The 10,143-nt window shown below is 38.9% G+C and overlaps 1 protein-coding gene across 1 annotated transcript; it reads right to left on the bottom strand.

The window, feature by feature from the left end:
- Positions 1-688: 688 nt before the first annotated feature.
- Positions 689-9,595, bottom strand: LOC129244780 (protein gooseberry). Its single transcript, XM_054882617.1, has 2 exons — positions 9,075-9,595; positions 689-2,487 (listed from the first exon to the last, which is right to left on the bottom strand). The coding sequence occupies exons 1-2, from the start codon at positions 9,127-9,129 to the stop codon at positions 1,001-1,003; spliced, it is 1,542 nt and encodes a 513-aa protein (XP_054738592.1). The 5' UTR covers positions 9,130-9,595; the 3' UTR covers positions 689-1,000.
- Between the last annotated feature and the right edge of the window lie 548 nt (positions 9,596-10,143).

Raw genomic sequence — 10,143 nt, forward strand, 5'->3', positions numbered from 1 at the left:
CCCGACTTATAAAATGCACCCCTCGTATATGCCTTTTGATTCACCACTACAGGTATAGGTAACTCAGCACTTTGAGGAAGAGGTCGTGTCGCAGAATGAACATTTCCATATTTCACGCCATATCAATTCCATTTATATGTAGTCTACCAAGCGTGGCAATCAGATACGTGGCACGGTCTCTGTCCAAATTATGGATTTTTTAAAGCCATACATCGCGTTCCCTTTGCCCAAACTGTTAGATTATTTGCGCATATCCTACGATATATATGAGATACCCAATCCTTGATCCACAGGTAGCCCAAAAAAATCACAATAGCACTGCTTCAGCAGTTGAATGAAATCTCGCCGCTGACTTTTGAAAATCGTTTAGGATGATTGACTTGCTTTGCATGTTGAGGAACTGACACGTTGCCACTATTTTGGAGGAAAACCTTTAATAGTTAACCTTTTCTTTTAATTTTAAAAATTCTATGGATTTTATGGGCTCAACTGTCAGGAGAAACCCTTAATCGACAAAAAATTACTTTATTGCGTCTGAGCAACTGAAGAGGAGAAAGAATGAATGCTGATTTATTTCCAAAAATAATTTTATTGAACTTTTCTCAATTAAACAACGATTTATTCCTTAATAACTACATTTTAAAGTATCTTAGCCATTAATTAGATACCCAGAATACACCTAAATAAATTAAAAAACAAAAATTACAATGCACTTAAAGTAAATCGTAACAAAAATGGTACTCAGTCTTGAACTCTACAAGAACAAGGATTTACAAATTTCTCGAAGTTACTCAGAACTTAACCTAAAAATATTCACCACCTAAACGTAAGTAGTCACAGGTAAATTTATTCTATTCTTACTTTTAAATTAAATAATTTTTTATACGAGTGCAAGAAAATTTACAAATTTTACAGTCTTGTAATATAATTTCTACCAAGACAGTGGCTAAGCCCTTCCTTCGGATGTTAACTGGAAATTTGTCATTTACTCGAACCCAACTTAGAATCCGAAATAAGAATAAGCCGCCGCCGACTTGTGCTCGTTCATACCCTGCGTGTAGCCACCCATGTGATTGGCACCAGACGAGAAGAATGAGCCGGGGAAGTTGTAGGAATCCCAAGACGACATGGCTGGATGATGCGAACCCGAAGCCGCTGCCGAAGCGAATTGTGAGCGCAGCTGTTCAGCAGAGGAGGCAGTTGAGAAGCTATTACTCGTGCCCAAACCATAAGCCGCCGACGAAGATGTGGCATAAGTAGATGGGGTGGTGGTGGCGGTTATGGCTGAAGAGCTGTTATGAGCAGTCGTAGCCGCAGCTGTGCTTGTTGCTGCTGCTGTCGATGTTATGCCATAGGCGGACGTGTTACTGAAGTTATTACCACCAGCATCGTTGTTGTTGCTGCTGCTGCTGCTACTGATTGTGCCAGTTATGCCAGTCTGATGTGCTGGACTCAGCGAAGCCGAACTGGTGCTGCTTGTTGGTGACATGGAAGCCACCGAACCGCTTGAGTGAGCGAAATCCTGATGCTGTTCGAACATATTAGAGGCGGCGGCGCCAACTTGTGTAACGCCAGTGCCAAAAGTATTCCAAGCCTGCCCATACAAGCCCATTTGATGTGGATGATTATGTGATAGAGCGGCAGCCGAGGCGGACATGGAGTGTGCAGCTGCAGCAGCAGCAGCGGCGGCCGCGGCGCTTGGGTGGTGATGATGATGAGTATGTGAATGATATTGGGAGGCAAAACCAGCCGAGGGGCCAGCAGCAAAGCTCGACACCTGCTGTGTGGTATTCAACTGTTTGCGCAAACGTGCGCGCCTATTCGAGAACCACACCTGCACGCGTGCCTCCGTCAAGCCGGTGCTCTGCGCCAGATCCTCACGTGTGTAAACATCTGGGTATTGGGTGCGCGCGAATATGCGCTCCAACGCATCAATTTGATCATTTGAAAAGGTGGTGCGTGAGCGGCGCTGCTTACGTTTCAATTGTACGCCCGGCTCAGCATCATCGTCACTATCATCGCCAGAGCCATTAGAGAGACCGCCAGCGCCGAGTATGCCATCAATGGAGTGCGCCGAGCTGCCCGAATCCGAGCGTGCACCACCGCTGCCACCACGCAACAAACGGCTAATCGAGCTGACCGAGGGTGCAGTATTCTTATCGCAAATGCCGGACTCAATGAGTTTGGCGCGTATTTCCCAGCTAAAAATGCCCGGATTAGTATTTTTCATTTCCTCAATTTTGGACTCGATGTCGGGTGTGGCAACACGCGGTTTGCTACCGCCAATAACACCGGGTCTTATGGAGCCAGTTTCCTGGTAGCGATTCAATATCTTTGAGACGCAGCCGTGCGAAACGCGCAGCTGACGTGAAATAACGCAAGGACGTACGCCGGCGGCGGCCATTTCGACGATCTGCCGGCGAATATGATTAGGCAGCGGGCGACCGTTGATGAAGACGCCGCCGAGTTGATTGACGCGACCTTGTCCTGCAAGAAATAAGAAGGAGAAAAATCAGTAAAGTGGTGAATATGGAGAATAATACTATCGGAGGTGGTGATTTTAAAAGTGAGTGCAGAGGTAAATTTGTGTATTTGTGTTTTTATATTTCTCAGTTGTTAGTTATTCTGTTATGCGGGTTTAAAGTGTTTAGTTCAACTTAAGGGCAGCCTATCAGCAACGTTCGCTATGACAACAGTTGTTCGGGAAGGGTGTCGAAAGAAACGTCGCTAAATCGATGGATGTCTACCGTGGAGGTATGCATTGGAACTTCAACGACCATCTGGAGAATCTTCATTATGCTGAGGATATATATCTACTGTCACCGAAGCATGCGGACATACAGAATAAGATCGACGACTTTGTTAAAGAATCTAAAAAAGTCTTACTAAAGATCAATACGAAAAAACGAAGTCGCTAAAGAGTGAATGTGGCATATCGTGCCAGCAACAAATAGCAATATCGAAAATATCGACAACTTCACTTACTTGGCAAGCGCTATCTCTACAGGCGGCAGTGCAGGCGATGACATTCAGTCTAGAATTACTGAAGCCCGTGGCTCGTTTGCGCAACTTAAGGGGGGAGCCTGCTTTAGAGGCTTCAAAAAATCGGTTTTATTTTTTTTTGCATAAATGTCTACCCAAACTGTCCAAGAATGTGCCCTCAAAATTTCAAAAGCAAATTCAAAATATTTTCGGAGTTACAGAAGAAATTGTGACCAAGCGTCGAGCAGGTATACGAGCGGATTTTTTATATATGTACAAAAACTTTGACGCGCGATTCCTCGGTTTTTTATTTTTACGATTTTTCCTAATTGGCGGGAAAGATAGGGAAAAAGTTAAGCGTCCTATCGAAACGAGATAACAGTCATTGTATTCGGAATTAAATTCTCTTCTAGTTGAACCTAAAAAACCTTAAGAAAATTATGATTAACCCACTTTTTAAACAATCTAAAGCGAATTTGTTTTTCCAAAGAAATGAATTTTTTTTAATTAGTGAAAAATTGTTGAATTTCTCACTTTTTGTTTAATTTTCTTGGTTTAACTAGAAGCTATACTATACTAAAATAATTTTTTTTGACATCTTTCCCGCCGCACGATACATGCACACTCGAGGCGCCTCGGCAAAATGCTTGTACCAGACATAATATGACATACATTTTAATGAAAAAAAAATTGAGAAGACTGTTGAAATATATAATAATAAAACCTGAAAGTTTCGTTTCAATCGAATATTTCTTTACTTTCCAAAAAATCCACGAAAACATCGATTTTTTGAAGCCTCTAAAGCAGACTCCCCCCTTAACAAAGTCTGGAATTCCTCAACGATTTCCACTTTTACTAAGTTGCGTATTTTTAACTCCAACGACAAATCGGTTCTTTTGTAAGGCTGCGAAACATTTTCGTCAACAAGTGTCTACGGCGCATTCTGCGCATCTGGTGGCTCAGAACAATTGCCAAGGCAGGTTTTTGATCTCCAATCTGAGATATAACATAGAAAGTGGCAAGCAAGTGTGCATATTTTACGTAAGAACGCAATTGAAGTCTGCAGACAGGCGTTAGAATGGAACTCGCAAGGTAGCAGACGCCCAAGTCGGCCTAGATGCACTTGGAAGAGAGCGCTGGAAAAGGAGCTCAGTACTACCGGAAGCTCAGTTGCGGGAATTAAAGTCATTGCGCATTGGAAATTTTTTGTGGTGGCCCTATGTTACCTGTGGCACAAAAGATGATGCTGATGATGGGTTGAGTTTTAAGTTGGTCGGTGCTTTTCAAAGCTTGAAGCTTTAGCGCGCGGTGAGAAAACTTTTCAAAACGTAGCGCCTACATCAGCGATCATTACTTGCATTTGTGTCAACTAATAATAAATGATGTAATGCCAAGCGCCCATGAATATGCGCTTGCGCGTGTGTACCTCAATAATGATGGAGTGAATGGTTGCAAGGCGGAGATCTGACCAACAATGCCGAGGAAGCTGGAGACAATGCAGGAGATATTTAGCGGCATGTGAAGTGCGCTGTGTGTGGGAACTACAAACAAAAGCGCGCCATTCACTGCAACTGAAAATATGTAAATTTCCTATGAGAAACTAAGCTTATCGCTTAGAGAAATAACACTTATGAAAATCTTTTTCAAATCAACGCAGCTCTCGAAACTCGACTCAATGTAATTGTTCAAACTCAATTAGTTTCAAACTAGAGCGTACCGGGATAATGCAATTATTGTCAAGACAATGCGAATGCGCATTTTGCAGACAAACAGTCTGGGTTTGTTTTCCTTATTATTATTTTATTTATTTTTTTTAATTTTGGCAGGCCTCCTGTGCCTGTGCAAAAATTGTAATACTCATTTAAGCCATTGTGTCGGTGTAGGATTATTTTATGCTCACTTGAGTTGCGTGCACGCGTGTGTGTGTGTGTGTTTATCTCGGCTATGATGAGATCAGTTCGCACGATCGCACCCAAATGCTGAGATGAATGCAAATTTCGCATTGTAAACTAATAATATTTGAATAATTTGCTAGGCACAAAGACAAGATAAGACAACAACAAAGCGGCACAAAAAGCCAATTGCTGTGGTTATTGCGCATGCAAGTGAAATTTTGTATAGAGTTGTTTGTGCAACGTGCCACGAACGCATTGTAAGCGCACACATGCGCATTCGCATACAAATACAAAGGCAAATTTAAATCGTATACGTAAAAGAAATTATGCGGCAGAGTGAAATCAAACGTAAACGAAATGGAAATGGAAATTAGTTAAACCGACAGGCAAAATCTGTAAGCGTTTAGCCAGCTGCCCGACTGTGAGTTAATAACAATCGAAAAACTATGTTTGTGTGTATACAAAAAAAATTATCAAAAAGTAACAGCGCGCGCGCAGGCGCAGATGCAGTGATCGTGTCAGAGGATCACTCAAACTAACTGAGCGGCTGCCAACGTTGAAGGACTGACTTGAATGGCAACTGCTTGCAAGGTGGGTCTACCTAATAACTCACGAGCTGCAGGTATGCATGGCCGGGCAAGCGGCTGTGGTGTCTGCGCTTCAATAAGCTCTGTGCTTCAATAAGCCAGCCTCTCAGCCACAGATACAGCACCAGACTACGCCTGAGATGCCCAAAATTCAAAGAACATTTTGTTCTTTCACACTTCACTCCAGCTGTGCGCGCTAATAAAATTCCAGAAGAACTCCAAGGAAAGGAGCCAACCGAGAACAGATTTGTAGAAGGAAAAAAAAAACAGTATTAAAATATAACAGCAAAAGCAGTAAAAGTATTAATAATAAATAAAAAAATATATTAAATATGAAAAGACAGTAAAAGCAATGCGGAAAAATATGAGTACGCGCATGCGCGCGCTGCCAACGTACGCCGTTAAGGTGTCCGCACAACACGTCGCCATAGATGACAGTCAGAAAGACCGACAGTCGCGGCCGCGCACTCGCCCAACTCACTACAGCTAACTGTGATGATGAACGTGCTGCTGCTGCTGCTGCCAAGCCATCAACAGCCAAGCCGAGAAGGCCACCAAAGGGTGTTGAGGATCAATGCAGTGGCTGGGGTGGCTGCGGCGGCGGCGGCGGTAGTGGCAAAGGCGGCAAAAGAGCGCGCGATCAGAAGATCAAAGACGTTGCCGACGCGCCAAAACGTCTGCTGTTGTACGCAGCGACCAAACAACAAATGGGTTGGTTGAAGTTTCTGAAAGCTACAAGCGGCAGGGTCGATGAAAGGGAGTTAGAGTTCGGCAGCAAGACAACTCCACTGCACAGCTGTGCTTTATGCGCAACTACATTCTGTGTAGCCACTTCTTTTACTGCTGCTGCTTGATTTTTTTTTATTTCATTTTATTTTTCACTTGCTCTTTTTGCTTGTACTCTGTGCGCTGCTTTGTTGTTGGAGTTGGTGTTGGTGTTGCTGCGATCACAATCAATAAGCCACAAAGCTGATCATGATTATTGGAATTTTAGTTGCGCCGTTGCGCTCGACAAGCCACGCGCACCCACCGTTGGCCGTGTAAAGCAAGGCAATGACTGACGAACGCGGCTGGGCAGGTAGTGAAGTGCGCGGAGATCGCTTGGTTCTGTTGTTATGCTGCAAGCAAGCTGGTATGTATGTATGTATGTATGTTTGCAAGTGTATAATGCTTGCTGTTGTAGTACAACTGAACTGAATTGGAGCGCATTTGCTTAGTTTGATTTCTTTCGATTTCTTTACTATTTTTTTTTTCTATGAGAATCAAAGTTTTTAAGTTGCTCGCGCTTACAATAGGAAATCTACTTTCTTGAATGGAACACACGGTGACTTGACTAAAATTTGCTATATCAATTGCTTTTCGCTGTTTATTGTACATATATTTTGTATAGCTGTTGCTGGGTACGTTCACTTGTGCGCAATGAGTTGAGAAATAATAATGAAAATTAGTTAAAAATAGTTTATAATTGGAAATTGATGTTCACACCAGACCATTTGGCGCTGTGGCGCATGTGCGCGCGCTTTGAGAAAGCAGTAGGCAAGAAAAAGAGATCATCAGTGAGCACCGTTTGTGGGAGAATGAGCAATTGAAGGCGACGAATACATCAAAGTTTCAAATTTTTTAATTACCAAATAGGAGCAAAGATTTTAGGGCGTGAGTATTTTTGGCGAAATTGTACTTGAGGCGATTAAATGTTTTTACGTTTGATAAAAAAAAAATTTGTGGGCAATAAATGAAATGAAATGAAAAATCGTTTAAGCAGAAAAGCAAAACAAAAAAAGGCATTGTTTTTTGTTTTTATTTTTTGTTTTTTTGTTTTTATTTTATTAAGTTTTATATTTTTTATATTTTTCAATTGAAATAATTAGTTGTTTTTGTGTTCTGGTATATTTTTATGAAGTTAATTTTAACTATTAAATACACAAAACAAGTTATTTAACACAAAATCAGCATTTTTTGAAGTTGTTGAACTCTAAAAAAAATTATACCATTTTCACTAATTAATATAAGAAAATTTTTAAGAAGATTATTTTGTGAAAAATTGCAACTTTAAATATTTTTTAAAATTTACTTTTTACTCAGTCATTAATGTAGTTAATAAAGTTAAAATTGTTTCATATAAAAATTTTCTCACTCACTAATTTTACACTTCAAATAAAAAAATAACTAAAAAAACTATACGGACAACTAAAACTGTTAATAATATATATTCTTCAAAGGACATTTTTGTTTCACAAATATTTCAATTTTTTTAATAAAATTTTAATAATTTTGTTTGCTTCTGAAATTTTGAGACCACATTCTTTGATAGTTTGGGAAGACATTTATGCAAAAAAAAAATCGATTGTTTGAAGCGTTTAAAGCAGGATTCCCCCTTAAATCTTTGTTGCGGATCCGTTTGTGGCCAGACTGGCTTTTTCGATTTTGGGCGGTAATTTGAAAATATTTCTAACGGCTTGAGCTTCCAGTTAGCTTTTCGAAATTTAATTTTCTACCAATTTATGGATATAAACTTTTAAAAAGAATGCTCGAACAGGACGAAAAAGGGCACGCTCGCATGCCCAATCGAGGATGTTAAAAAGGGTGTTACCCGAAGGGTTAATAAACCTGAACTTTAGTTTCGCATGCATTAAAAATTTTCAAACCATAATTTTAAAGTACCTACGTGTTGACAACAATAACAACTCGAAGTGTGAAAAATTTCTGTTTTAATTTCAAGAATGCGCTATGTTTTTTTTTTTAATTTCTTTCTAAATTTTTTTCGAAATGTTTAAAATATGTATGTAAGTACAAAAATTCTTTTTATAAAAATATTTGCATTATGCTTTTAATCCTATTTTAGTTGCAGTTTGTCAAATTGTTTTATTATTTATTATTAAATATATTTTTACTATTATTAAATTTATATAACTGGAAAAACTTTTAATTTATTTCTTTAATTATTTTTGACCTTCGTAAACAAATATATTATTAATTGAATTTTATTATTTGCTTTTAAATTTTTTTTTTTGGTTTTTTCAATTTTTATTAAATTTTAGCGAAAGGCTATCAAATAAAATGGAAACCAAAAATCAGAAAATGTATCTATTTTTATTTGAAACTTGAGCGGCCGCCGTAGCCAGATAGGTGGATGTGTGACTACTATTTGGAAGTACTCAGGTTGGAAACCCTGGGCTGAAATACCTATTCATAGAAAAAATATTTTCTGATTGCGGTCGCTCTTCATCACTTTTTTATCATATATGGCTTATTTTGTTGCATTAAGTTTCTATTAATATAACTTATTTTATAAATTAAAATTATAAAATTTATAATAATAAATTTTTTAAACTAAATTTTCTCAAAACGTAAACTTTGTTTTATTGTTGTTATTTATATATTAATTTTCTTATTTATATTATTCATATTTTTTGTAATGAACTTTGAAACTTTTTTGAAAAGAACCCAGTTAATGTAAGTTTCTATTAAAAACAAAATTTCATAAAAAAATATCTGTATTTATTTCCCTTTATTTATTTCTATTTGAATTTCCATTTTAAATTTTCAACCCAATTCGCCTCTGCTATTACGCTACTATGTCTAATAGTACAAAAAAGAGTCGCATAATTACCTTGGAAGGGATATCCAGCAAAATACGGTGTCATATTCAGCGTCGAGACTGTCATTTTTTCTCTCTATGAGCTACGTGAGGTATCCAACATAAAAACGCTCACCACCTCGAGCGTGAAAATTGTCCAAAAGAAAGCAAGCGCGAAACTGTTTTCTAATTTTTATTTTATTTTTTTAATTTATTTTGTTTTTGTACTTTGGTTTTGCACGAAATTTTTTCAACAAACACTATTTGCAAGTGAGTGATTTGTTTATTTAAATGTTACTCTGTTTTGTTGACTGTTTATTAGTTTACTGTCTTTGACTGCAGCGCGACGATTAATCAAGCGATTCGTTCGATTTAATTCGTCAAACTAAACACGTCACGTTTGCTGACCAATAAGCGTTAATATCGATTATCTTCACTGGCTTTTCCAAAACGAACCAGCTCACTGGACAACGACGACACTGTTTGTTGATTCTTGTAGTTAATACTTTGATTTGTTTTTCTTAGGTTTCTCGCTTCTCTGATTTCATACAAAAAAAAAAAAGAAACCAAATACAACACAATGTTACGAAGAGAGCATCCGTTCGTTATAAAATATTTGCTAAAATCTCTACACTAAGTGTGACTTGTTCGATTGTCAGCTTGAAACTGATTTTGAAACGGTCAGTCGTAACACCAGCACACTTTCTTGAGATTCTCTGCCGATGTATGGCTAGAAGACGGATGGCAATTGGAAACAACACTACCACATCACAAAAGCAAGAGACAATGAGTGCAGAGCCGTTGTTACTGCTGTTGTGTTGGAGTCGAAACAGGTAAGCGCACGGCGCGAGTAGAAAAAGCAACAAAGCACGAAGGGTAAGGTCGTGTGAGCGAGCGAGTGAGTGAGCAATGCTATGCGTGGTGCAATTGTAAACCTCAATAAACAAGAAAAGACAACCCTGAAATGCATTCGCTGCACCGCGCTCAGATGTCGGAGTTGTTGGTATTTTTCCTAAAACCGATCACTGCACCCACCCACTGCGTAACTGCACTCTCACGGTGAATACTGTATATGCAAGAGAGTACGTACATATGTACCAAA

This window comes from Anastrepha obliqua, chromosome 4 (genome assembly GCF_027943255.1).
Source record: "Anastrepha obliqua isolate idAnaObli1 chromosome 4, idAnaObli1_1.0, whole genome shotgun sequence".
Classification (NCBI taxonomy): domain Eukaryota; kingdom Metazoa; phylum Arthropoda; class Insecta; order Diptera; family Tephritidae; genus Anastrepha; species Anastrepha obliqua.

Excerpts from the sequence above, each read along its gene's own strand:
- LOC129244780 (XM_054882617.1), bottom strand. The coding sequence starts at position 9,129 with ATGACAGTCTCGACGCTGAATATGACACCGTATTTTGCTGGATATCCC. Across the intron at positions 2,488-9,074 it reads TGCTGGATATCCCTTCCAAG|GACAAGGTCGCGTCAATCAA; the intron begins GTAATTATGCGA and ends TATTTCTTGCAG.